This window comes from Apteryx mantelli, chromosome 19 (assembly GCF_036417845.1).
Source record: "Apteryx mantelli isolate bAptMan1 chromosome 19, bAptMan1.hap1, whole genome shotgun sequence".
Lineage (NCBI taxonomy): Eukaryota > Metazoa > Chordata > Aves > Apterygiformes > Apterygidae > Apteryx > Apteryx mantelli.
Window position 1 is genome coordinate 9372044 of NC_089996.1, and position 27825 is coordinate 9399868.

A 27825-nucleotide genomic window follows, 5' to 3' on the forward strand; every position below is an offset into this window, starting at 1 on the left:
GGGCTGGTGTTTTTTGTAAAGAAAAAGGATCAGGCAGACTGTAGAGAAAAACATTTATTGAGTGCAATAGGAAGCCATCTGATCAAAGACCTGCCGTCAGAGCATTCTGCCGGCCCTCCCTCGCAAAGGCTGAAGCGCCAGCAGCCTCCTGACCAGATGAGAATTAAAAAGTGATGCTGTTTAGTGCGATGCATCGGTTAGGTGCCCAGCTGCCTTGCTTGTTTAGGCACCGGGTGACACTACGGTCAGGAGCAGCTGATGAGCTGTGCTCTCTTCTCTTGGATAAGAAAATAATCTTTGGTTAATGTTTGGAAACGTGGCTCCCCTTTGAGGCTGCGATCAGCGTGTTAGCTGGTACCACAAAGCACAGGGAAAGGATCACGGCACCTGAGTGCAGGAAGAGTCACATCAGCTGGAAATATTCCCAGGAGCAACAGGGAGGAGACAGGAGCCGAAAGGCAGTCAGAGTAGTGCCATTGGTACTTGCTTGGGGAACTAAGTGCTTCTTGAAAGCACAGTAAAACCACAGGTTTGCTGAAATATCTCGGTTGACCTAGCCCCAGTTGCAATCTCGGTGACCTCTGTGGACTTTACTCACCTGTGTGCAGATTTGGCTCAAACATGCAAAAACCTTCCCATTAAAACGAACAGCCACGAGGGGCAAGGGAGCCCTTGATGTTGTCAGTGCTGGAAATTCTTCCTCTGGTTCCAAAAGAAGAAAAAAAAAAAAAAAAAAACCAAAGTCCAGAGTCGGATCAAACCAAACAGGCAATGCAGCCAGGGAGACCAGCCAGCTGCTGTCTTGATTGGAAGCTCTAAGCCCAGAAAGGTGGCAGCTGCCGTTTCGGGCAGGATCCCTTAGCGGGAGGCTCCTTGCCTGCTCCCATGCAGTTGAAGCAATCCACAGAAACTCGCTTTTCATTGAGACACGAGGTCTGATTGTTCTCTGTTGGCAGAGGGTTGGCAGAAGCCAGGCATCTTGCCCAAAGCCAGGCAACGAGGCACAGCGAGGTCTTAGCTCAGCCCTGCACCCAGCACAGTCCAAGAGTGGCTAAAGCCAAGGGCTGAAAGAGGGGCTGGGAAAGACACGCTCGCTCAAAAGGACAAGCGAGACGCTGCTGTTCCCGGTCTCATGCTCCCCTTGTGTTCACCGAGCAGTTTGCAAAGCCCTTTTCTGGACGTTGCTGTTGGGCAAAAGGACTTTTACAAGTTACCCAACATTCTTGGGCCAAAATCTCATGTGCTCCAGGTCAGTCCTGTAAAAAATCCCCCACACTGGTCCCATTTTCAGTACTTCTCCAAGCACCGTTAACTGAGCCATTCTCATCCTTTGCTTCCAAGCAGCTCTCAGCCCATCTGCGAGCATGTGCTGTGGATGGAGAGAGCTGAGCTGGTGGGCGCTGTGCACTGGACAGATACATCTGCTCACAGCGGTCCACTGTAGTCTCCGATGCTGGGGGAACATCGGGGCCAAAGCAGAACCCTCCAGCTCATCAACAGGCTTTCCATGGGGTTTAGGAAGCCTTTGGATCAAGCCCTTTAACTGATTTCTTACAGTTATTAATGTTTCGCAGCAGCCACAGTGCCAGTTTATCCTCAACATTCAGTGTAGGCCTCATCCACCTCCATTTTTTTAATAATAAAATACATTTATATATATATATACTAGGAAAACTGTACAATATCATATGCAAAAAAAACCCGCATTAGAGGCCATTGTGAGTAACGCTATACAAATTAAAGGCTATGCTTTGCTATGGTGGTACCAAATGTTAACAGCGAAGGGCAGACTCAAAAAAGTGCAGTAAGAAAGCGTAGATTACCCCAAACCTCTATCTTGCAGCTCTCGTATAAAAAACAAAACAAATAACCAGCTCTGGTGGACAGCCTTCCACTGCCAAAGTGACCAGGACACAGCAGGGGGACAGGAAACCCAAACTGCCATGTGCCGCGGGGGGAAGGTGGAAGCAAACACCAACCAAAGCCCAGTGCGGCCCAGACCGCAGGGGTGTGAAGATGTTCCAGGAAGCCCGGAGAAAAGATGAAAACTGTGACCCTCTATAAATCAGGATGTATTTGGATGCAATCAGTTGGGATCCTCTCAAAACTGAGGACCCACGAATAAATTGTTCTGTTCTGTTTTCTGGGGGAGGCCGGAGCAACTGAGCCACCTGAAGTTTCTGCAGTAGCAGGTATATTTGGATGGGTGGGCACTGAGGGATGGTATTGGAGTGAGCAGTGATAACTTAGGGAAGACCTCCCTCTGTAGGTTCTGCAGAAAAGATCCCAGGCTGCCCGGATGGGAGAGGAAGAGCCCTGAATGATGAGTGCACACCTGATGACCCACATGTGTAGAGCTTTGAGCACACTGGGCTCTAAAGGAGAGGTCCAGAGCTTGAAGTGCCATGGAAGGTCTCTGCCCACAGGAGGAGCTGCCCAGGCACCACGGCAGAGTCCGGATGAACAGCCCTTGGATCGTTCCACGAAGTCCTGCTAGCCTGAATGGCACCATCCTGCTCGCAGGTGGCCTCCCCTGTTTCAGGCCTCGTAGAACTGCCTCTCCATCTGTTTGGTGAGGGTCCCACTGGACATCACAGTCCGGCTCACAAACTCTTTGGTGACCTGTTTGGTGAGGGTGCTGCTGGCACTCTCCACTCGCTGGGTCGTCATCAGCATGCCGTCTGCAACAAGAGAGGCTCAGTGGTCAAGACATCGCGCCAACTATTGGATGGACTGGGTCAGACACCAGAGCACAGGGAATAGGGCTGGGAGGAAGCTAGGGCACTCAGCATCAGCTCTACGTAATGATTAATGGCAGAGGTTTCTCCTTAAATATCGCTTTCATTGATGGAGAACCTCCCCGGTCAAGTGATTCAGTACTTTGCTATGGATGGATTTCTTAACATCTCCCAAACTCTCCAGGCTGCAGCACAAGCCCATGACTCCTTGCACTCATGGGACACTTATCCCTCTGTTATCATACTTCTCTGTTCTCTCTTCTCTGAAGAGCTCTAACCTTGCAGGAAGAGCTATGGTTTGGTCACTAGTAATAGCACTTGGGGGGCTCTGAAAACTCAGGGTTTCCTCTGCAACATTGCTTCCAACCAGGCAGCACACAGGAAAACAACTGCAACAGCCTTCCAGGCCAGAACAGGGACAGGGAGCTGGAAATGGTCTGTTCCTCTTCATCTATCCCCATTTGATGGGCCCTCCCTCCCAGACTTCCACATATGAGGTAAAAGCACCCTCCAACCTTTGGACAAGCATATGTAGCCTCTGGTCTCCAAGGGTTTCAAAGGAGACAGAAAGCCCTTACCTGTGAAGTGGGGATCCAGCGAGGAATGGCTGATGCTGGTTTTGGTGGTGTATTCGGTGGGGAAGTTGTACACTTCCTCTCTCATGTACTGATGCCCTCCAAATTGGGAGAAAGTGCCTGTGGAGAAGAGAAGGAGAAGAGTCAACCAGGAGATGACAAGGAAATTTCAACATCTCAACCCTGGGCAACAAACAGTAACAGTCAGTTTGTGAGGCCTGTCTGGCTGACATTAAAGCCAGGCTTAGGAAAAACTGGGAAGACTGAGGACCTGTGCAATGCAAGTAGCTACCTCCAGGTATGTGTACAACCACGCAAAAGACAGGAGATTCCTAATAAATTAAACAGTGACAGGTTTTCACAATCCTCCCTCATTCAGTACATCTTGCAGGACTGGGACCAGTGCTCACAAGGTACAACATTGTCTACATTATGCAGATGGAAAATGGAGTCACCACCAAAGCTTGAAAGGGACTTCAGGAGCTGTGACCCAGCATTTGCTTGTTCTGAGAAGTTTCTTTCCTTTGCACTTCCTCAAAGAAGTGATACTGTACCTCCATCCTGAGATTCGATAGTGATGATGCCCTCTCTCTCTGGCCCGAAGCCCTGGGTGGTCTTGGCTTGCACTTTGAACTTGTACGGGACATTCTCACTCAGGTGAGGCACAGTCAGGGTGGTTTCTGGGTTGTCTCCTTCAACATAGATATTCCTGGGCTCCCCTAATCCACACAGACATACCAGGGTTGAAGACAAACAGGAGTGACAGTCCCTTCAAACACGCTGCCCCCAACTCTGACTGGTGACTTGGCTTCCCCTAAGCTTTATGCCATTTGCAGACTGTACAGTCGCACCCAGCTCTATTGTTAGAACCACCCCACTGCAGTATAAAGCTGATCCTCAGCAACCAACCTTCACTGGGCTTAGACTCTATTAGACCATGGGTCCTTCCTCTTCCCACAACATCTGTTATACTAGACCATGCGATAATGCAAAGCACCAAGGTCCAGCAGCTCCTGAACCTGGAATCAGCCTCACGTCCCCACTCTGTCTGCTCTGTGTGAGCAGACAACTCTATTGCTGGAGCAGGTGGGCAGTGACAGTAATTTTTTTTTGGTTCCAGCAAAAATGTGGCAAGTTGCTGCCTTTGCTGGAGGTACCTAGTTCTCTGCACAGGGAACTGGGCTTCCACAGCCTGGTACCATACCTCCTCCATGCAGCATCTCACAGGTGACCATGTAACCCAAGATGGCCCCATTGGGCTTGCGGGGTCTCTCCCAGCTGAGCTGCAGTGAATCAGGGCTGAGGGCAGTGAAAACCAGAGGTCCGGGAGCACTGGGTGTGCTCAGTGTGAATGGTGAACCTGCAAGTGCACAAATGAGAGGCCAGTGTCACAGAAGGTGGAGAGGAGGAGCCTGGGTGGGGTCTGCATGCAGCATTCATGTAATGAGCTGGGAGGTGTCAGCTGCCTGCACAGCTAGAAGGCTAGTGCAGGGGGAGGGAGTTGGGTCCAATTTCCAAGTGAAAGGAAGGAAGGGGGAGCTCAGGATGTGGTAAGAGGAGAGAACACAGCAGAGGCTCAGGACTGCATACAGCAGCAGAGATCAGTGCCACCCTCCTCTTCCCTTATCCCCTGTCTTCCTCACCTGGTACAGGGCTGAGCGGGCTCTGCGGGTCCACTTGGGACTCTATGGTGATGACGCCTTCTCTCTCAGGGCCCCAGCCTTCCTCGCTCTGGGCCTTCACCTTGAAGATGTAGGAGTGGTTGGGCAGCAGGTCCTCCACCACCACCGAGTTCTGGCTGGGGTTGGGGATGGTGAGTCGGTGCACTTCTCCTGGGACGCGCAGGGAAGAGGGAGGTCAGCACCATGTTTCAGGCACAAAGACAAAGTTGCTTTTGCTTAAACCCTACCCCAAACTGCCTGGAAAAACTGAGCTGGAGCAATTCATCAGGGACCCCCCCCCCTCCCCAGCCACCTCTATCACACCTTGCCACCTAAAACTAGTAGCACAGGCCCAGACGCTGCTACAAAAAAGCTTGGGACAAACTGGCTTCTCGAAAACACAGGGGTTTTCAGCCAAAGAAAACACTGTTTTCACTAACATTGCCCCAAGTTTTGTGTAAAAATAAGAGATTTTTATTCCAATCTTTCCTCCAGCTCCACTATAATAAAAGCAAACTTCAAATAAGACTTTGTGGGGAGGTGGACAAGGAGCCCAACATTTTTTCAAGGAGGAGAGGCAACTCCACAAGCAACTCCACAAATTATCCCTCTGGTAGAAAAGGAGAATGAGAGGTGCAGGGTTGAGTCATTTCCTCAAGCCTATGCAAGAAGAGGAGCTGGGACCAGATCCAAAGGATGTGGGACAAACTCTCTACCATCAAAGACGCCCACCCCAACCGCCCAGCTCGCTGGCCTGAGTGGGAACCTGTGCCAGTTGCATGTTCACTGACCTCCGTTGAGGAGCTGGTACTGCACGCTGTACCCCTGCACCTCCTTCTCGCAGTGTGGCTCCTGCCAGCTCACCTTCAGGGAGGTGGGTCCCAGCGCAGAGAACACCAGGCGCGTGGGAGTGTCGGGGACACCCAGTGGCATCCTGGAATCTGAGGCAGAAAGGGACCATCACAGCATGGATTTGAGGGTGAGGGGTTGAGGGGGCTGGGGGAGAGGAGGGAGCAGCACACACAAGCGTGGAATGGTCCTGGTGGTCTGGGCAGAACATGGCAAAATGTTGTCTCTGCAAGCTCTGCACACCTGCAGTGAGGCACAGGGTCCCATGGCCTTGAGGCTGCCACTCTCAGATGTGACAAGGCAAGATAAGCTTTGCACCCCCTTCCTCCATGATAGAGGGATCAGAGCAGGGGCCCAGGTGCTGTGCATGGCCCTCCTCACTCATCCTGAACACCCTGTACAGTCTGCTAAGCGCTTCATGGACATCTTCGGAGTGAGTGCAGCTCCTGGCCTTCTGGGGAAGGGGGGAGCAGGGACTAGGGTGGGGGTTTTGCCCTGACCTCCTGGTGCAGAGAAAGAGGGAAGTAGGGTCATTCTGCCAGTGACTGGCCTTGTACCCAGCATGGGCTGGAGGGAAGCAGACAACAGGGCATGGGCTAGCAGGAGAGCTCTAGAGGATGTGGCATCTTCATCAACCAGGCCTCCAAATGTTGTTCATCCACTGGCCACTTTCCACCCACTCTCCTCTTTCATTAGCTGCCTGGTCACTCTCATTCATTAGGGACCTGACTGTCTGCACCCATCTTATACGTACCCACTCCAGAAAGATGGCACTTCTTGCAGGGAGATTTACAACCAACTCTCCTGGGCTTTCAAAGGGAGCTGGGAGCTTCACTGAAGCTTGCAAACTGGCCCCCTCTTCCTCACCCATCTCCATAGCACCTTGCAGCAATGGATCCTGGTACCCAGTTTTCCTCCCTACCCTGCTGTGAGGCCTGGAAGGAGTCTCAGGAATACAGTTGGAGAAGCCCAGCAACTCCAAGGATTGTTCAAGGGGATGGGGGCAGTCAGGACCAAAACTACGTGCTCCTCAATCCCCCCAGCTCAGCCCACTGGGATGTTGTGCTTCACATCAAGCACAGCAGCCTCCCAGGCAGGTGAAGCTCAGGGTCAGGGAAGTTGGAGGCTGCTTTCTGGGCAATACACAGATACAATTCCAGGCAGGATCTCAAGCCCCTAATTGACAGGGGCTTTGGCCAATGAGTTTGCAGAGGGACATCTTGTATGGAGCACACATTCTCCCCAACAGTCCTCCAAAGGCCTGTAGGGGTAAGACTGAGAACAACAAGCTTGTTAGGAATGAAGAGGACAGGGGACAATGAGCATCGTTAGAGCACGATGGCAGCAGCGATGAGCGTTAATCAGCCCACATGGGTTGAAACACAGTTGAAGTCACCTGTAAATGGAAAAGTGGTGTGATGGAGGCATAGCCTGGATCAGGAGGGAGATCAGTGCAGCACACAGCAAGCAGTGGAGAGAGAGTTTGGGGAGAGCAATGGATGGCAACAGCTCACAGGTGGCCAGTGCCTTGGCTGGTTATGGGATGCATGCCCACGATGAGACACTCGACAAAGCTGTACCTATGTACTTGCAAATCCCCGCGGACCCATCAGTCATGATTATAGAGTCCCGAAAGCCAGTGCTGGGGTAGTAACCCTTCACCTTTGCCCTGCTCCTGAAACCCACATCCCGGGACAGTGGGATTGTCCTCCTAGCATCTTCATGGATGGGAGGGAGGAGTCTCCCTGGGTAATCTACAGGCCAGCATCAGAGAGAAAGAAAGAGAGAGAGAGAAAGAGAAAAACATCACTGGAGGCATCAGAGCAGGTTCAGCCAGTGCTGGCTCCTACACAGAGATGGCTTCCTTAAGGAGGAGGCTCTGCTCAGATTTGAAGAGCCTTTTTAGAACTTTCTCTCAACGCCAGCCTGATGTATACGTGTGGATCTGAAAAGTAATCACACTGCTAGACAGAGTAAGAGGCAAAGACATGCGGTCTTCCCAGTGGCACTTTGCAGTGGGAGGGGGGATTAGGACGTAGCTCTTTCCCGAGTGCTCTGCACATGCGATATGGACCCTTTCCAAAGTGGTTTGGGAAGCAGGGTAGCCTTACTGAAGTGCTTGGAAGTCAGGGGTAGGGACATGACATTCCAGATCTCTGCTTTATAGTCCTTGTCCCAGAATGATCTGCAGGGCAGGGATCTGAAGAGAGTCATGAAAGCGGAAGAGGGAGGCAGCCCCATCACCTCAGTACTCACCATGCCCCATCAGCATTGTGGAGTAGTCTCTAGTCAGCGAGGAGCTCCCCATCACCCTGTGCTCTTGCTGCATGTGTGAGTTCAACTGGTGGTAGTTTGTGTTTGCTGTCCTGGTCAGTGTGCCCCCGCTGCCAGGGAAGGAGAAATCCATCCGGCCATTCAGCAAGTGCTCTGTGAAAGAGAGCACAAAGTGAGGAACATGACTGTGGACTGGGCTTCTGCTTCAGGAGGCCTCAGGGGCCACACTGCCTTGGCTTCATCCCAGCTCCAGCTGCTCTGGAACGCCATTCGGAAACACTAGATCTAGAACAAGTGACAATTACCCAGTGGCAAGGGGGAAACAAACAGGTAAACAGAGACTTCACCCTATACCCATCACCAGAGACACCCACAGTGCCCAAGGTAACTCCAGACCTCGGCCTCGCTGGGGCACTGCCTTGTGGTTCTCACCATGTTCAGATTAAAAAAGAAGGTGGAAGAAGAAAAACAGCCCTTTATGGAGGCAGTTTCTCCAAATCTCACTCTGGATCCCGTCTCAGCTGGATCTGAAAAGCAAAGTCTGCTCCGCTGTTCTTGTCCTTGACAAATCCCCATCCCCTCCCAGCAGGCCAGAAGAGATCAACTACCCATGTGAGAGTGATTTCTGTTTAACAGTCCAGCAGATCTGCCCTGGAAGCTCAGGGCACTTAATTAAGGTGAGGAGCTGCGCCTTGGAGGTGGTACTTAGCAGGTATCATTTGTTCCTGCCTCGAAGGTCCAGCTTCGTGCAGAAGCAACTTGCTAGCAGGCTCCCAAGTCCATGCCGAGATGGGGGTTACCTTGACACTCCCATGAGCAGACAGACCACGGCAAGGCTTTGAAGCAGACTCTACAGCACATGAACAGTGCATCACGCCAACATGAGGATGGGCACACAAGGGGAGGAAGGGGACACGTTATGGGGCAGAACTCAGTCGCAGGCCCCTTGGCTCAGAGCAGGACGAGACAGGACACTCAGTGCAGTAGGGAGCTGTCCTTCACCTGCTTGGGGCCTGGGGGTCCCACTCCTCATCAGACTGCCAGTAGCCACGTCACTGTCCTCCTCACGGAGGAGACCCTCGGTGTCTGAGGAGAGGTGGCTGCTGCTGGAGAGGCGGGGAATGGTTTCAGGTGGGAGCCTCCAGGTGATGCGGCGAAGATCCAGGTCTTCTCCCAACAACTGCACATATTTCCACTGGGAGCCTTTTGGAACAATGTAAGCACTGGTGTTGGCACAATCTGCAGGGGACAGAGTGGGCAACCCCACCACCTTCATGCTGCTTGCTGGGAAGGGGAAGGGGCAGCCACCAGTGGGAATGACACCCATTTATGGCCTGTCTTGCCAAGCGTTGGCTGATGAGTTAAGGCAGTGCAAAGATCACGTGACTGGCAAACGGAAGATGGAGGGAACATGACACACATGGGGTTCCCTAAACTCATGGGCTGCATTCCAACCCTGCGTCCATCACAAAGGCGAGTGTTGAAGTTCCACCACGCGCCTGTCCCTGTCATGAAGAGTCTGCTGCAATTGTCCTCCTCTTCTCAGGAGAGGTTTTCTCACTCCACAATGTGCACGCAGAACGGTTGTCTCAGATTCTCGGTGTTTCCATTGTCTCTGCTCTCTCCAAGGACCAGGGACTCACTCCTGGATCCCAGTCTCTGGAGAACAGCCTCCCACCCCTCACTCAGCAAAGACTCTATGTATCCTCCTTACAAGCCCCATCATTTCAATTACAGCTCATCTTCCCCTTTTCACACCCATTTCAAGCCCTTGTTGTCCCAATACAGCAGACTAGGGAACCAGGCCTTTTCCAAGAGAGAAGGGATGGAAGAAAACATCAGGAGCCGCAGGGATCCACCTGCATCTGATTCATTGGCCGAAGCCTCCTCATTACTTGGCAAGTCTGGACAGGGTCCTGGCAACCTGCTATAGGTGACTCTGCTTGAGCAGGCGGGTTGGACTAGATGATCTTTAAAGGTCCCTTCCAATCTCAACCTTTCTGTGAGTCTGTGAGTTCCCTCCTGTTGGCCTGGCAGAGCCCCTAAACATCCCAAGGGACTCAAAGGTCTGTGTCTTACCAGCTCTTGTTTTCTGGCAGTATCTCTCATGGTACATTCAAACAGCAACAGCAGGGGAAGGTGAACAGGGAGGGCTACGAAAAGCTTCTTTCCCAGCCATGCTGAGATTTCTCTTTGTCTCACAGCTAAGACAAGGAGACACTGGTCTTATTTACATTGTGACTAGTCAAGTGTTCCCACGGATGCAACTACTGTGCTTTGGAAGAGCTGATCTCCAACGGCTCCATGCCTTGAGTGTCCCCACATCCAAGGGGAGGAAAGGAGCAGTGAAGCTCATTGCTGAAAGCTGTTAAGGAAAATGCATGTTAAAAAAGACTCTTTGCAAGACCCAGAGAAACGTACCTGAGTCATCAGAGACACTGGGATGCTTGCTGCCAGGTGCAGACCGAAGCACATCTGTGCTGTACATCAGGTAGCTGTCGTAGTCCTCACCCCCCTCAGCATCAATGATGGGAACATCAGGGATGATGGGGACTGGAGGGGAGGGAGAAAGTATCATTAGGCATGCAGCCTGAAACCACAAAGGGCTCTGCCACACTCAGGCTGGCCTTCAGGGCTCACGAGGGTGACAGGCGCAGGGGAGAGGGCAGGGCATGGAAAAGCAGCTGGGTTGATGGAGAGCATTCCCCAGCATGGCTCTTCTTTTCCTTCCCTGCTCCCCACCCAGGAAGGGCAGTAACTCACTGGACATTGGGCGCTTGGGTTGTGTAGCAAGGTTAATGGTGGCTTCTCTCTCAGGCCCCCAGCCAGCACCATTTCTAGCCTTCACCATGTAGCGATATGGTTGGGACTCCCGCAGGTTTTCTATCAGCACCATGCGCTTCTTTGGATCTTCAACCAGCACGTTTTTCAGTGGTCCAATGGGTACTACAAATACAGGTACACATATTCCCCACAAGGTCACAAGACAGAGCAGCACCCCTCTCTGAACCAAGAGACTTGCTGAGGCTTGGTGTCAGGACACAACCTGGCTTTGGGACAAGGTGCAGAGAACTATTTGGGCTGCTCATGACAGGCATGACATTGTCTCAGGGGAAATTCCCAAACTGAATGCTGAAGTCAATCTACAACAGAGATTTCCTGTTGCTCATGTGCCAGCTGCTGTCACTAAATAGCATCTTTCAGGCACCATGGCCCTAGGTCTAGACTTATGGACTAAACTTTTAAGGTGAGAAACAACACAAAACACTACAGAAGTGAACAGGAACTAAGAGTGCTCAAGGCTTTACGGGATTAAATCCTTAGTGATAATTTTCGGTACTCCCTCCATCTAGAAGCAACCTCTCCAAATCCCAGTTCTTGCAAGAAATGTGCTTGGAGCCATTCCGGTTCTGCTGCAGCTTAGGACCAGCACAGCCCACAGAAAACTCACTCCAGCCATTCAAGCTGGCTGAGCTGCCACAACTGACCCACTCAGCAAATGAGTTCTTACTGTTGTCCTCATTAACGAGTCCATAACTGACTTCATAAGCTGTGATCTCCCCGTTGGTTTCTGCAGGCTCAGCCCAGCTCAGCTGCGTCACGGTGGAGGACACAACGTTGAAGGCCAGGCGGCCAGGCTCACTGGGAACTAGAAAGGCAAGAGCAGAGTCTGCGTTACAGGAAGCATGGGAGAGGGCTGGACAGCACTAGAGAAAGGGGAAGAGACATGGCTAATGAGAGCAGGTTTGAATAAACTCAGCTTCCAGAGATTCCCAAAGCTCACCGTCCTCCAGCGTGCGGCAGTGGATGATGTCAGAGTAGGCCCCTTCGCCCATGGCGTTGTAGGCACAGACCTGCATCTCATAATCACAGAAGGGGTAGAGGTTACTCAGCTCTGCCGCTGGTGATTTGACATCGAGGAGCCTGGCTTCTGACTCAGGATCCCCTTGGATCCAGTATTTCACCTGATGAGACAAGAGAAAATCATGATTCCTTCAGATCCTTACCGTAGTGGCAAATAATCCCCCATCTCTTATTAGATGTGCTCTGGGAAAGGCAAGGTGTTGTGTGGGCCCTCAGAAATGGGGGGATAGGACACAGACTGAGCATTTCATGCTACCTCTAGCTCTCACTGTCCAGTCTTCTCCCCCACATGGAGCAGGCATGATGCCTCTAATGACTTTCCTAGAGCTTGGCCTAGTGGTAAGCGATGGAAAGGGGGATGGACCCCCAAGAAACTTTGCCTGCAAATCCCATATCCACCAAATAGTCCTCGGGGATGGAGGGGGACCAGGAGCGGTGAGCTTGCTCTCTCTTTGGGCCTCCTCTCCCTGCCTCTTCAGCATGAACAACTGTGTGTGTGTGTGTGTGTGTGTGTGTGTGGTGTGAAACACCCACAGGAGGGGGCCTGCACCCTCCTCTGGTATCTGTTCACCCCTTACCTTGTACCCCTGAGGTTTTCCTGGAGGAGGAAACCAGCTGAAGCGAATTTTCCTGGAGCTGAGAGCCTGGGCGTTGGGGTTGAGTGGTGCATTTAGGCGGCCTTTGGGACACTGGGGGAGCTGGTTCAGGCCAGCCAGTGAGGGGGCACCATCTACCACCTCTGCAGACACGAAGAGAAAAGGGCACAGGTCAGCACTGGTCTCCCACACAGAAGGGGAAGAAGGAAACATGTCTTCCCCAGCACTGCCAGTCCGTTACTGTTTGAACCTCTCAAAGCATTCCTGAGGAGTAGAGCTCCATCATAGTGAAGAAAAACTGAGGCACCTGAAGATGACATCCCCCAAGGCCAGGCACAAGCTGGTACAAGAGTCTGGCACAGAATCACAAGTCCTGCATTTCCCACCCTAATGACTGGACATTGCTGCTTCTGCCCAGGTAAAAAAAAAATGGGGAGAGCAGTTTCTTGCCTCTGAAATCTTGAGCTCTGTCTGAATGTATCTCTTGATGCCTCGCTGCCTGTACAGCCACAGGAACTTCTACACACAGCCTCCAGCAAGGCCCAGTTCTCCTCCAACTTTGTACCTTTTTATTCAGGCCTCCAAGGAAAAGGATCGCAGAACCCAACCTATTTGCAATGTAGTTTCTCCCATGTCTTCCCACCCACCGCCTATACACACTACTGCCTCTAGAGGGAGGCCCAAATCTACCAGTCAGAACAGGATGAACATCCTAACCCCTGTTTCGGGGGCGAGGAGCAGGGCTGGAGCTGGGATCCACAGCGTGCTCTGTGCGTCGCCCCAGCACGCCATGCCATGCCATGCCGACCCCACCTGTCCTGCCACCGTGCCAGCCTGGCCTTGCAGCACGGTTCTCTCCAGCTGCACTGCCAGCCCCTACCTGGGTCAGCGATGGTCACTGTGGCCTGGGGGTACTGGCCAATCTTGGCACCGTTCTTCGGGTGGAGGAGGTCGACGGCGAACTGCTTGAGCTGGCGATTGTTCAGGAAGGTGTCTATCTCGGTCAGCTCCAGCAACGGGACCTGCACTTCCTTCCGGGTCTCCCCAGGCTGAAAGACCAGGTCACCCTCTATGAAGACATAGTCCTGTGGGGGAAGGAACAGGAGTGTGATTATAGTCCACAGCATCCATAAGATGGTTTCCCGTGAGCTTCCTCTCATTTGCCAGTGAACTTCCCCCTTGCCTCCCAGTATACTTGGTGGGATATCTTTGGTGGGAAGACTGAGGCCCAGTGAGTGAGGGCAGGAGGCAGAGCAGGAAAACATCTGCCCTTGTGCAAGGCTCAAAACCTGGGATCACCCCTCTCTCACCCCTGTCCCCTTTCTGAGCCTGATTCAGTGTTTTTCTGCAGACCTAGAGTCACTTCTTTCCCAGTCCCCTGCACTCCTTACCCTGCCGTCCTTGGCGGTGAGATCTCGGGTCCTATATGTGACTTGGGATTTCCCGTCTTCTATGATCTCCCGAACAACAGGGATCTTGGCCACCTTGTCAAAGCGGCTGTGGGAATAGTTTGGCTGCAAGAAGGTGATGAGACTGCTGACTGGAAGGGGCAAGAGAGAAGAAATATGTAAAGCAAATACTTGGAGCAAATACATTAAAAACAAGAAGTTGTCCCTCCAAACAGCATTCACATCACCCTTGGGTGCAAATTTTGTGTAAAAGGTTGCTGTAGGGGCTGAAGACTTTGCCAGTCCTAACCCTTGCTCCCTGCTCAGAATAACCAGATGGGAAGCAGAGACACAACGGTGGGGACATTCACCCGCCCCCAGCAAAAGGGTGTGTACATTATTCCAGCAAGCTGTGGGCTGGAGCAGGGGAGGGATATAGTCAACCCTGGGTCTGTCTCTCCAGCTGTGGAATTGGTAATGTCTAAATCCATGGGGGCCACATGTTTGGGACTCTGTCACCAGAGATGATGACTCTTCCTTGGATGCTTTAAAAGATGCTCTAGTTCAGACGCAGACGAATTAAGTTAAGAGTCACCAAGCGAGTCTCTGGCCTGTGATCTGGAGGAGCTCAAACACGCAGACTGTGCCTTCCTTGGAAGGCACGTGAGTCTGTCTGGACACTGGACACACAAACGCCCTTCATCTCATGCCACAGTTGCAGCCCTTCACCTTGTTCTTTGATGATGGTGATGTTGACGAGCCTGCGTCCAATCTCTGCAATGCCATTGGGGACATCAATAGCCTCCACCTGCAACTGCTTCTCATCATCATCATCCTCCCTGATGAAGAGTGGGACACGGACATCAACCAGCTCCACAGCCTCCTGGAACTCCACCATCCCATGAGCATCTGGGGGTAAAGGGCGATGATGAGAGGTGGCAGATGCCTCCTGCCCAGCCAGGAGGCAGCACTGGGGTCTGCTTCCTACCTTGGTCCGAGGTCACAGTGTAATAGCCTGGCGACACCTTCAGGTCATTGAAAGCCTCGTGGGAAACATGCTTTTCTGTCACTTTGATGATCTCTGACTTGGCTGAGCGAGGGGCAGTGAGCACAGTGTCCACAATTGTGTGGTCCTGCCTGTGACCAGTGCAAAGAGAAAATGGGGCAGATGCCGAGGCCAGGTTTACTTGTCTCACATTGCTGCTGTGCGGCAGCTGGAGGGGTTAGTGAGGGAGTAGGGCATTCAACCACCCTGCATGCATGTGGGTGCAGACACCCCTTCCAGAGACAGAGAAGTGGCAAGAGAGGGGACTGCAAGATCCACTTACCTTTTCCCAGAATTGGGCTGTACCCTGGGGGAGAAAACAAACCAGAGTGACTAACACATTTGGGGAGACAAAACTGTGCATGAATCACAGCCTTTCGCAGGTCGGAGCCATGGCAGCTGCTCCGCAGGCTCCTCCATGGGCCTGGTGCCAACTTGTCCTCCAGAACCTGTGACCCCATCACATGTTCCCACATGTCTGGCTGCTCCCTTCAGTCCTGGGTTTCCCAATGCAATAAAAAGCATGCCCGGAGGGGAGATCACATCCGCTCAGAGCCATGGAAAGTGGATAACACTCCCTGCAGAGTGCGAGCACCTCCGGACTCCTCTATCCTGCACCAAGCACTCCTAACTTTGCACAGGGCTGAAACCTTTGAAGGCAGTGGGAATTTTCCCATTGAGCACCAAGCAATCAGGATCTGTCCCTGCCTGGGGGAATTTCAGATACATTGTCAGAGGCAGCAGAGATGACCTGCAAAGGTGAGCTAGCTCTAGCTCGGCTCTGCAGATCCCTGCGCAGGTGAAGGAATCTCAGCACAGCACCAGGCTCATGCTTGTGCCAGGAAATGGCTCACAGACCCCACTACCTTCCAGCACCACATCCACACCCAGGCCCTCCCCTGTGCTCCCTCGTCAGCAGAGCCCCTGGGGCAACTCAGCCTGTGCGCGAGGTCTCCTCCCCAGTTACTCACCTGAACTTGGTCTGCTGGACCTTGTGGCAGCCAGGAATGTGCTTGTAAATGTCATGCAGCTGCAAGGAGCAAGAGGGACTTTTATAACAGTAAGCCCCCACCCCAAAGCACACAGTCAGCAGGCAGACACAGCTGCCACCAAACCGAACATCCCACCTGCCACCCCCAGATCCTTTCCCCTTGCCCTTTCACATCAAGCAGAGGGGAACCACACAGTTTCCCCTCTCCTTCAGCAGTCCCTGCAATGGAGTTGGCAGCCTCTAAGCCCAGCGAGCTTGAGAACTGGAGCTTGAGGGTCTGGGAATGCCAACCCAGGCTGCGCAGCAGAGACAGGATACTCCAGGATCCCCAGCTCCATTGCCATCTCCCTAGGATGTGGCAAGAGGCCACACTGGGAACTGAAGCCAAACAGGAACTCCAGAGCATGGGCCCCTAAGCTGTGGTTCATTGCAAACCTTTTCAGCAACATAATACTTTGATAATTCTCACAGTCATGATTTTAAGATTTGTGCCTTTCGTAGGAAAATTCTGCTTTCACTCGGAAATAGAAAGAATTGCTTCTTCATTGCAAAAGCTTTTTAAATTTCCAGGGCAGACGAGTTTCACTTTCCTCAGTGTCACAGACAAAGACGAACACCTCCGCGTGGCTATAACCCATTCCCATCCCTCATCCTGGGAGCAAACCCTGCCATGTGCTCAGGCCCTTACGTTCTCCTCCACTTCCTTACGCAGTTGCTCACACTCCCGGCTATCTGGTTTCAAAAGGTTCTGTGTGAAAAGCCGGGTCAGCCTCAGAGACAGCCCATAGGGAACTGAAAAAAAGAAGTTCTTCAGTCAGACTCCTTCCCTCTTGGTGAGAGAAATAACCTAACCAAAAGCCAGAAGCATGGGGACATACATGATGCTGGGTGTCCAGATTCTTTATCCTTAGCACCCAAACCCCATCTAGCACCAGCAGAGAAAACCCTCTGAGACTTGAGTGCTTACTGGGAAGCTCTGTTTAAGATCCACCCAGGAGCCTGTGAAGGATGCTGTGTCCAGTGGTCCAGCTCTGGACTGATGAGGAAGTGCAATCTAGGCTGGATCACCTGAGCTAATAAGACCTCAGACACATGCTAGGAACATACGCCACCAGGTCAGGCTGTCAGGAGCTCTCCAAAGCTACCCACAGCTCCTGTGACAGGCCTGGACACAGGAATGTGCTGCTCAACTGCCCCCTGGGATGGAAGCAGATAAAGGAACAAGCCACCTTGTAATGGGCTTGGAGGTGATGCTATAGCTGGTGGAGGCAGGAGGCAACCACAAAGGATTCCTGTCCCTTATAGCCCCTGCAGCATCTCATCTGGACCCTGTTTCTCAAATATGGCACTTACTGAGCTCTTTGGGGTTGGTGGCAGCGAGGGAGGTGAAGCCCTGCTTGTGAACATTGTTGTTGATCTTCCAGCGGACGGTGTCTCGGCCCTTGAGGGACCCACTGCGCACCATGGGAGTGTCCAGGTGGTCAGAGGACATGAGGCTCTGGCGAAGCATGTAGTGGTCCTCCTTGAAGCCAACAGTGCGGCCTGCAGAGCAGCGGGCAGGGTCAGAAACTAGACAAACTCGAGCCACCAATTTCCCAAGACCTGGGACTTCATCCTGGAGTATCTTTTGTGCTTCCACCAAGCCGAGGGTGTCAGGAGTGGACTGGAGTTGATCAGCCAGTGGAAAAGGCATGGGTTGCTCACAGGCAGGGAGAGTGGATCACCCCAGCTGGGCATTAGGAAAAACACAGGGTAGGAGAGCACTAGGGCAGGATTCCCCTGCGGGCACGCACAGGGCATGCGGCAGGGATACAGGGCAGGAGTTTAAAGGGCTCCTTGGCTAAGAGTCTCTGCCAAGGACTTTCCCCTGGTTAATCTCCCCAGCCTGCAGGAGATTACTGTGCCCAGGGAGGAGGAGAGGTGCTCATTCCAGTATGCCCTCCTGCCCGGGAGGGCGGGGAATCCCTCATATCCCTCTCCCCCCCCAGTTCAAAGGGATGGTACCTCGTGCACAGCAGGGAAGCAGGGCCAGGCAAGCCTAGAAAACAAATGACCAAACACACATTCACTCTGTGGCCAAGAGCAAAAAACCCCCATGTCTCCAGCTAGGGGCATTCGCATCATCAGCATGGGAGCAGAGATCGGTGGGGCTCTGGAAGCAGATTTTAGCCAGACATCCCTTTAGCTGGGGAAATCGCATTGCAATTCATATAAGCAACGGGAGAGGTGTTGAGTACCAGTGGGACCCAGCTACTAATAAACTGGCCATGCTGCAGGATGGGTGGCCTATGGAAATTTGTCACGTTCTGGCCTTTATCTGGTTCCTCCTGAAGCCTCTGGCAAAACTGCAAACAATTTCAATAGGCGCTGGCTCTTCTATTCCCTCCCAACATATTATATTTTCCATTTGTCCCCACCAACTCTCCCAGCTGGTCAGGGAAGAAAGACAGAAAACCTTATTTTCTGGCATATTCTCAAAGCTGTTCAGTAGGAGAGAGACTTGAAGGACAACTTTTCAAGAGCAAAGATTTGTTTTCGGTAAGGGCTCCCTCTCGGACCAGCCTTGCCCTCCTCCCTAGTGCGGAGAGGCAGCCGGGCTGAGGAACTCACCTTGCAGCAGGCGCAGAACTTCCAGCAGAGCAACAGCAGCAACCCCAGGAGCAGGATTAGGAAAATAAGCAGCGGGATAAGCCACAGAAAGTTTCCCGGAGGGCACTCTGCAACCAACAGCAATGCACCCACCATGATTTAGGGGCATCAAAACCCTGTGCTGTGTGTGCACAGGGCACAAAAGGAGGGAAGGAGGGAGGCACGGATGGATGGGAGAGGCTGGACCACAGCTCTTTTAGGCATGGAGCAACCAAGTTCAGCCTAGGAATTTCTCTCTCAGTGCTCACACAGAAAAACGCTGCCCATGGAGAGGTCTCCTCCCACCTCTCTGCTCTCACTCGTTCATCCCAAGGGGCTATTCTGCACCTTTCATCTTTCCCTGCCGGTGCTGGCAGTGAAAGGGCACTGATCTCCAAAGGTCCTGATCTCTGAGGGCACTATCCACCTCCTGGCATTCATATGAGATCTGAGTGTAACCCAGCACACAGCAAAGGGAGGAGAAGAGGTGCTGCACGCGCAGAGAACTGCTAACCCAGACTCCAGGCTGCACCTCCCCTCCTGCCGAGTCCCTGCTCACCTTTCTTCTTCTGCACCTGGACGGTGGTGTTGGGGAAGACGCTGGGATCTCCCTCCAGGGTGTAGTGGTACGTGCAGTCATCCTCCTCATCCTGGAACGAGCAGTGTTCATTGGCCTCCTCTGTGGATGGAAAGACAGGACATGATTGCCAGGCTGCAAGGGGATCCGGACCAGGAACCCAGCACTAAGCGTGAGGAGCAGATCCACACACAAACACACACACACACACACACACACACACACACACACACACAGAGCAAGGCACATCACACATGACTGCACAGAGCTCCAAGCCTCCTGGTACCTTTCTTCAGCTCTTCCACCATCTGGACCTGGAGGTGGCAGGTGCTGCAGTTGCCTTTCATCTTGCCCGTTCCCCAGGCCTGGCACTGAACACAGTCCCGGATGCTCTCGCACACAGCCTGGAAACCCTGGGTGGAGACGCAAGGTGGGACCCTTAGGAGAGAGGCCAAGGGGGAGCCAGGGAGAACATCTCCGAAAGGCAACAACGCCGTGTCCTCATCCTCACGACAGAGCGAGGAGAGAAGGTACTAATAGAAAGCAAGCAGCTAACACAGACAAGGGATTTGTAGCCCAGGAGACAGCCAGCCACAACTTCACTTCTTGCAGCCAGGTAAGGCTTTTTGCATTTATTGGACGAGGTGAGTGCGGCTCCAGAGAAGCGACTGAAAGGCCTGCTCAGCCTCGGGGCAGGCAGCTCCCTGTCTGGCTCAGAGGTGTCAGGAAGGGACTTACCAAGAGCAGGTCTGTACCTGCCGCGCGGCGCCGCTGCCAACAGGAGGATGGGTGGGGGCCAAGCAGAGTTAAGCGCAGCTCTCTTTAGTCATCTACCTGGGAGGCACCAGTTCCCTCCTGCACACCCACCCCCGAGCTGCAAGCCACTGCAGCAGCTCTCTGTCGGAGGGGTGATGAAACGAGGGGGTGGAACTGGGCGCCTGAATTCAGGTCTGGATTTTGGCGGCTGACTCCCACACCTCCCAAATCCAAACAGCGCACACGAGAGAGAGTGTCCACACCTCAGCCCACACAGCACAGACCCAACGGTTCAAGGTGTTTGGACTGGAGACACTGAACCCTCACAATCCCTCCAGAATCTCTTATGCTGACACGCTGTATTTGGGTGGTGGTTAGATTTTCTGCAAGGGTTTTTGGTGGCCTTCCTAAAATATGACCAGATTACCTTTGTCCTCTCCCATCACGAGGTTAGCATGTGTTTGTCAATGGGGAAACTGAGGCACTGGGCCATGAAGGGACTTTTTCCAGTCTCATGGCGAATCAGAAAGAGAAGCCAGGAGCTGAGGCTCGAATCTCTGCTCTGATTGCTAGATACAGTCCCTTCACAAGTGTGCTGGTAAACACAAATATACCTTAAACAATCATATGGCTTTAATGCTGCTGGCGAACTGGAGGGCAAAGCAAGCCCAGGGCTGTGGAGTGGCTCCAGCACAGAGCCCTTCCTGGTCACCAAAGCAAGATTTTGTTCCTGTTTGAGATGTGCTTTCATCTTTGCTTTGTTTTTCTCCCTCCCAAGGTTCTACATGTGACAGAGGAGTGATAAAACCAGAGGGACCCTGGGGCTGAGCCTTACCAGGGAGTAGCTGATTTCGCAAGTGGAGCTGGTGTACAGAGAAGCCATGTCACAGATGCACCTGCCACATTCACACCTCCCATGGTTATTGCAAATGCCCTGCGGGAGGAAAGGTGACAGTCGGTGTCCGAGAGCAACCACAGACACCCAAGGGCACTGGGAATGAGCACGCTGCCAGCGGCCCTGAATCTCAGACCCTGGGGCAGTTTGCTACAGTCCCACCTCTAGTGGTCTTCCCAAACTCAGTGCAAAGCAGCCCCCCAGCCAAGGCTGGCCTCGGGGACGGGACTTACCCCTCTGCTGTCAATGCAGGTGTCATTGCTTGTGGGACATTCGCAGCCAGGGCCCTCCCAGCCGCTCTCACACACACACGCGCCCTTGGAGCAACGGCCACGATCTGCAACGTAGAAGAAATCACCAAGGGACCCCCCCGACCCTGCGCCGCTCCCCCAGCCCTGTCCATGGGCCACCTCAGCTCTCCCAGTTTCAGGGGGTTGCAAAGGGCTGCCCTGAAGCCAGGACTCAAACAGATTCCAGTGCTTTCTCTCTGCATCCCGCTTCCCCAAGCACGGAGTGCCCACAACCCATTGCCAGCTATGCAGCGGGACACTGCCAGTCCATGTCAGCTCCGCACTGAGGGACGCACTGACCTGCCAGTGCCTGGGGCAGGAGAGGGACCGTAGCAACGTGCTGCAGGCAGGGCTGTGACATGGAGCTGCACCCTCCTCAGAGCACCCCACAACAGGGACACTCATCATCTACCTGCCAGTGCCACAAACCTGTCACCATCACACCTCTCCAGCAGCTATCTCAGCTGCTTTGATGCCAGCCCAGAGACAGCTGCCACCACAAGGACTGCTCTCAGGGTGCCTGCAAGGATCCACGTTCCCTCTCCCCCAGCCCTGGCAGCGCCTGAAGGGGACGTGCGGTGGGGACCGGGGCCAGGAGGCAGCAGGTGCCTGCTCTCACCGTTGCAGAGGAAGCCAGAGGTGCGCGGGCACTGCAGGACATCGTACTGGCAGAAGTCGCCGTCGAAGCGCAGGCTCAGGTCTTCAGAGTAGCACTGGCACTTGCCACAGAGACATTCGCCCCGGCCCGAGCACGGCTCCACGTCCCCAGGGCGGATGCAGGCCTCGTTGTTGAGGGACGAGGCTGGGGAGCAGTCGCACGCGTCCCCTCGCCTGATGGGGGGGAGGAGATGCTGAGAGAGGCAGGAGCAGGGCACAAGGCAGCAGACTCCTGGCCTGATGCCTGCACACAGGCAGGATGTCCTTGGTGCAAGTATGTGTTACTCTGGGTGCCCAGAGACAGCAGGACCCGCGAGGGGGGTACAGAGCTAGGCAAGGTCCTTACCAGCCTGCATGGCAGATGCACTGGCCGCAAGCAAAGTCCCCATTGAAGTTGCACTTGGGTGAGCGAAACTCTTGTTGCTGTAAGTGAGGAGAGAGGAGATGTTGCCAGCTCCCCTGTGGGCTCAGCACGCCCTGTGCCATCTCAGGGGTCAGGAAGGCAGAGCCAGGGGAAAGGCTGGGCACATGAGACAGAGCTCTGCAGTAGGACAACACGCACACTCCTTCACAGGCTGCATGAAGGTCTCCTTGGCCAGGCTGAGACTCTGCTCTGCAGGCAGCTGGGAACAATCAACTCATTCCACTTGTGAGTGAGCCTCTCCAGCAAGACACCTGGCAGATCTGTCTGCCACCAAATGGGCAGATGCAATTCTCACTTCAGCACCCTCAGAGCAGGATGAGGGCCAGCAGCCCAGCACCCCAAGCGTGCCACTGACCATACTTACTTGTACATTCACAGCAGCAAAACCCACAACTCAGATCCTCCTGCCTTAAAAGCACAGAGCTTCTGGCGCTGAACTAGAGGGACATGGCTGTCAGCGAGGAGCTGAGCGGGACCTGCACATGCTGGCCAGCACATACCCACTCCCAGCTAGACGGGAAAAGCGCTGGGGTTCTCTGTAACGCACAGCCCCCCATACCTGTTCGCAGGGACACGCGTCACAGATGACAGAGGCTTGGACTTTGAGGCTGTCACTCAAGGACGTGGGTTTCACGTGGATAACTCCCTGTCGGTCTTTCTTGGGAAGGCTGCAGACGTGCTGCCCGCCTACATACTCAAGCGCCTTCACACGCATGTTGAACTTGCCCTGGAAAGGAAGGGACACACAGGTGAGCTAGCTCTGCCCAAAGAGCCTGCTGGGTATAGCTCTGCTTGACTGACCCTGTCGCTGGCAAGTGAATGCCTGGGAAGGAGAGAGACGGCACAGGCAAGTGACAGCTGCACTGTGCCTTCCTCACGCTGCCCCAGCAAAACCACAGCAGAGCTCTGCACGTTGCACACACCTCCCCTCCAAGGCAGCCACGGGGACTTACCACTTCGCCCCGGGTGATATGGAAGGAGCCAGATTCTGTCTTTTCATACATGGTGGAGACAAACTCTGTCTTCATGGCTTTGGGAACAAAGTCAGCCCGGATGTCCATCTTGGAGCGGATGCGCTATGTGGGCAGAAGGTAATCACTGCACTGATTTTCAGCTGTATCCTTGCAACCACCCCCACGGCCTGCCCTGCAGGAGTCACATACTGCATCCTCTCCGCTTTCTGTGGCAGGAGGTTCCCACCTGCCATCTGCCCTGAGAGCGAGACCAAGGCCCCAGGGAGAACTGTTACCTCAAAGGCTGTGCGAAGCAGCTCCACGATGTTGGAAGAGTCCTCCTGGAGCACCCCGATCTCAGAGATGGGGAAATACTTGTGTAGCTTCTGCAGAGAGAGAGGAGCCCACTGAGCCACAGCACCCACAGCACAGAAGTTGAGCTGCAGCATGTGCTGAGCATCTACTGTGTCCACCAATGCTGAGGGGAGCCCTGGATGCCCAGTTGTGAGGCTCTCTATACTTGAGGTTGGAGGGATTAGAGCAACCATTTCATATTCCCTATCTGTTCCAGCCTGGAAGGAGCTAGGGTGAGCAGGATTAGACACCAAAGCAGGCCCAGAGCCACCAGAGAATGACCAGGGCTCCTCTGTTTCCTCATAGCTAAGCTGCAGGCAGAGGAGGAAGGGTCCTGAAGGAAAGTAAGCCCATGTGGCTCCCAACCACCAGGCTCTCCTCACCTCATAGTAGCTGTAGGAATGGTTTGTGACAGCGAAGATGGGGATAATGTTGTGCTGTCCCAACAGGCGCACCAGGGTTGGCACTGAAGGATAGTCCTGCTTGGTGTCATATCTGTAGGTGCCATCAAGATCCAGATGACACTGTTCATCATTCTTCCTCAGAATCCCTGCCAGGACGTTGGTGCCATCAGCTTCATAGTGAAAGGCAGATTCGGTGGAAAACACGAGCAGGTGAGTACTGTCCTTCCTCCAGCCAATCTTATCCTACAGCCGGGGAGGGGGAGAAGGGACCTTTATCTCCGTGTCCATCAAAACACCGCACAGAACTTGCACCCATTGGCAGACCAGCACTGGCAGGACTGGGGTCTTTGAAAAAACCAAGGGGCAAAGCACCACCTCCATTTGGCAGCAGATGCAATCAGCTACTTGGGAACCCAAGCCAGTAGGTCTCTGCTCCCGCCATCTGTGGCCCAGGGCACATGACGTCTACCTGGTTGGACAGTGCCAAGTACATATATAGAGAGCAGACAAGCCCTTGCTTTTCTGGACATGTTTGGAGCTGTGCTCATTCATTTATATGTGTCTCTCTCAGCCAACTGGACAAGCCCAAGCGGGCAGTTTTCCAAGGAGTGGAATTTCGCCACAACAAGCACAAAGGGGGACAGTACAGAGGCAAGAGCGCACAGGGTGCCCAACGATTAGCTCCTGTGCTGGGGATCAAATACCAGAGAGATAAACACATGTCTGGTCTGAGATCTAGGAAGAACTGGGAATGCGGAACAACTCAGCACCAGTAACAGGAGCAACAAGCTGGGGAGGCGAGAACTGACTGTGGCCAAACCTGAGATCTGGACTCATTGACTGTATAATCAGCTGCCCAATGTGCCATTTCTCTCATCCACTCATTACCACACTGGTATCATTCCACTTATTACCCAGAATCAAGCAGATCTATCCTCTAAACCCCCCCCGCCCCCCTCCACACACACACAGCTCTGGCTTCCCTGGCCACTGTCACCTCGCAAACAGCTGTCTGCAGGATGGCATCAAAGCCTCCTTCTGGGGCATCCAGGTTGCCAGAGATGCGCTCTTTCCTGAGCTCCTTGCTGAAGTAGTCGATGTTGCTGGTCAGGCGGATGACGTTCTTGAACGAGAAGGGGGAATCAGCATTGTTCCAGGGCTCACGCAGCCTAGAAGAGAAAAGGAGAGCAGGGCTTTTGCATGGGGCAGGTCTCATTGCAAAGGGATGCTCCATCAACCCAAGCAGGGCACTGCTTGTCCATGTGCAGCTCCTAGCACAGGACTGCATGTGCAAAAGGTTCGCTCCACCTGTCTTGGGGTACCTAAGCCAGCTGGCCACCCACTCCAAGCTCCCTGGATCCTAGGAGAGAAAGGGTGGGAGGTCATTCTTGGAAAGATTGATCAAGGGAAGACATGAAGTTGAGATGACAAATCAGTGGCCCTGAGAGGAGGGACAGGAGCAGTAGAAGGGATAAGGGCAGAGATGGAGGTGAAGGAATGATGTGCAATCTGTTGAGACATGAAGCTGGAGGAGGACACTGCTGATATCGGCATTGTGTCACAGCAAGCCCTGAGCGCAGAGCAAGGAGGCCAGAAAGCAGAGATTTGCAACAAAGAGTGAGAGCTGGACAGAGGCTCTTGCACTGCAGACAGAGAAGACCAGGAGAGAAATACAAGGTACCTGAGGTACCTGCCCTCCCCACTCTGATCCTAGCCCACCCCCTTGGCCCCATCAGCCTCACTCACTTCTCAGGTCTCATGTCTGTCTGCGGGGATGAGACTTTGTCCACAAACTTGCCGAATCCAATGGTATAATCGCTGGTCAGGGCTTGCAGGAACTTCGCTGGGAGGAGGGGAAGGGAGGGAGGAATAGACATGTGAACAAAGAGATGTCTGCAAGATCGCTGCTCTAGGGAAAGATTCTTTTTCTCGGCTACCTTCTTGGCTCACCAAGTCTTAGACAAGACTTCCAAACTGTCAGCTTTTAAGCTTTTTGGGGCTGGGCTTGTTTTTTGGGGGTGAAAACCTACACCACCTAGCCTTTGGTGGTTCCTCTCCAAGGCTGGTGCTTGTCCTATAGCACAAATCACCTTTACGGGCTCGAGATGCCAAAGCTACTGCACAGAACAACTCTGCATGGCACCAGCACTCATACTCGGCTGAATAGGAGACAGGACATATGATGAGCCCTGCAAGACTGGGGGCCATATCTCATGTTGGGAGAGACCTGCACAAAGCAGCAATAATAAGACGCATAATTAAAATGCCACCTTTTGGCCATTTGCCGGTTGCATACCTTTCTCTGGTGCTGGCAAAAATTCACAACCCCAGGCAAGAGAGATTCACCTGCCTTCACAAGTGCAGGGGTCTGGCTACCCCCTCTTCTCCCAGCCCTGGTCTCACCTAGCTTTTGGCCCATGCTTTTGAGGTTGTCCAGATCATCAGACATAGAGTAGGAGAAGTCCATGAGGATGTAGAGATCCACAGGGCTCTCGAGGGGCTGGAAGACATCCATGTCGAAGTTCATCTCCTCCCCAGCTCGCAGCTGCATGAACATGCTCTGGGGGGACACCTCAGTCCTCCTCTGGGACTTGCTGATAGTGATATTCTGTGAAGAAAGGGCATTGTGAAGTGGATGGACTCCATCTCCTGTGCTATGCAATGAGGAGGTGGCAAGGAGCAGGGGAATACTTGGGAAATGGAAAGCCATGGATGATTGCACACCCTTCCTTCACATACAGCTGGAGACCGGCTGCTGAGCCAGCCTCCCCACATCCAAGTCTGCCCAGCTGGCCACCTCCACCTCCTCCAGACCTTGGCATTTTGCATACATCTGTTTCATCTGAAAAGTCACCGCAGCCTCAGTGACTAGGGCTGGCTGTGAACAGGTTCCCCCAGCTGGCAAAAGGAGAGCATTGGTTTTGAGGAGGCCCTACATAAAAAGTGGTGTGTAGTTTGTATTTTCCCTGCATAAGAGTTTAGAGGAGGATGAAGGACTCGAAGGATGCTGGAAAGAGTAGGACCCTTCAGCAGAAGTAGAACAACGATTCTCTACCCAGCACCTACCTGCAGAGTCCTCATCTCGCCTCTCGTGTACACAATACTGGCCTCCTCGCAGCCGTATCGCAGCAAATTCTCCCGCAAGTCGCAGCGAGGCTCTTTGAAACTCTGGAGCAACAGGGGAAGAACGTTACAAGCACAGAAAGCAGCAAGTCTCCGCGCAAGGAGGCCATGCCGCTGGTCAGAAAGCGGGGTCCTCTTCCCAGACGGTTAGATCTGGTGAGCCTTTGCAAGCCGGAGAGCAGCAGGCAGACACGGATGAACCTAGCACAGAACAGCCAATGCCGCCTCAGGCACCAGGGAGATGCTACAACCAGTGAGTCACTGGGTCTTCTGGGGCAAGACTCTCCCTCCCTGCTTGGCACACACCTTCCCCCAGGAGTTCCAGATTTGTCAAGCAGGCATTTTCTGATAAATCCCTGTATTTCTGGAAGTTTGCCATGGACTCCCCTTCCTCTGCGTTTGCCAGCGTAGGCTGCTTGAGCCAAAGGAAAACCACGTTTTAAGAGCTTTCAGTCTTGTAGACAGAAGTTCGAGTCAGCAGCTGACTCTGCACTCAAATTACTCTCCTGGATTTCAGCTGGAGCGGCAGGATCTCTCCACTCGCAGGGTGTGAAAGCAGCCTGGAAGCAGAGTCCCACGCTCCCCTGTAAGCTCTCACCTCATCCGTGCAGAAGGAGCAGTCCTTGTCCACGCGGATACACTCAGTGCAGCTCTTAGCCCGGGACGACACACATCTGTTATCTAGGGGGAAAGCAGAAGCATGAGGAACACGGAATTGGGCAGGTTGTGGAAGGGCACAAGAAGGGCAGATCCCGTTCCTGTGGATGTTGGTGGGAATTTTGC

At 53.4% G+C, this 27825-nt stretch overlaps 1 protein-coding gene across 4 annotated transcripts in view; it reads right to left on the reverse strand.

Moving 5' to 3' along the window:
- Positions 1–39: 39 nt before the first annotated feature.
- The window catches only part of ITGB4 (integrin subunit beta 4), a 33324-nt gene continuing 5538 nt past the window's right edge, over positions 40–27825 (reverse strand). For 2 of the 4 annotated variants that reach the window (XM_067308611.1, XM_067308610.1), the window contains 38 exons: positions 27641–27723; positions 26986–27087; positions 26323–26527; positions 25666–25762; positions 24917–25088; positions 23899–24162; positions 23458–23547; positions 23162–23284; positions 22768–22935; positions 22131–22207; positions 21747–21958; positions 21071–21174; positions 20778–20876; positions 19473–19599; positions 19169–19288; positions 18592–18698; positions 17986–18019; positions 17335–17523; positions 16670–16773; positions 15962–16020; positions 15274–15297; positions 14934–15082; positions 14675–14854; positions 13949–14097; positions 13438–13642; positions 12540–12700; positions 11882–12062; positions 11609–11746; positions 10861–11043; positions 10519–10650; positions 8080–8250; positions 7404–7577; positions 5766–5915; positions 4957–5145; positions 4518–4673; positions 3868–4032; positions 3317–3433; positions 40–2681 (listed from right to left, as the gene is read on the reverse strand). In XM_067308611.1, the coding sequence (XP_067164712.1) occupies positions 2539–2681; positions 3317–3433; positions 3868–4032; positions 4518–4673; positions 4957–5145; positions 5766–5915; positions 7404–7577; positions 8080–8250; positions 10519–10650; positions 10861–11043; positions 11609–11746; positions 11882–12062; positions 12540–12700; positions 13438–13642; positions 13949–14097; positions 14675–14854; positions 14934–15082; positions 15274–15297; positions 15962–16020; positions 16670–16773; positions 17335–17523; positions 17986–18019; positions 18592–18698; positions 19169–19288; positions 19473–19599; positions 20778–20876; positions 21071–21174; positions 21747–21958; positions 22131–22207; positions 22768–22935; positions 23162–23284; positions 23458–23547; positions 23899–24162; positions 24917–25088; positions 25666–25762; positions 26323–26527; positions 26986–27087; positions 27641–27723 (5303 nt within the window). In that variant the 3' untranslated portion in view covers positions 40–2538. The remainder of the gene's footprint in view (positions 2682–3316; positions 3434–3867; positions 4033–4517; positions 4674–4956; positions 5146–5765; positions 5916–7403; positions 7578–8079; positions 8251–10518; positions 10651–10860; positions 11044–11608; positions 11747–11881; positions 12063–12539; positions 12701–13437; positions 13643–13948; positions 14098–14674; positions 14855–14933; positions 15083–15273; positions 15298–15961; positions 16021–16669; positions 16774–17334; positions 17524–17985; positions 18020–18591; positions 18699–19168; positions 19289–19472; positions 19600–20777; positions 20877–21070; positions 21175–21746; positions 21959–22130; positions 22208–22767; positions 22936–23161; positions 23285–23457; positions 23548–23898; positions 24163–24916; positions 25089–25665; positions 25763–26322; positions 26528–26985; positions 27088–27640; positions 27724–27825) is intronic. The other 2 variants (XM_067308613.1, XM_067308612.1) reach the window with 2 other exon arrangements.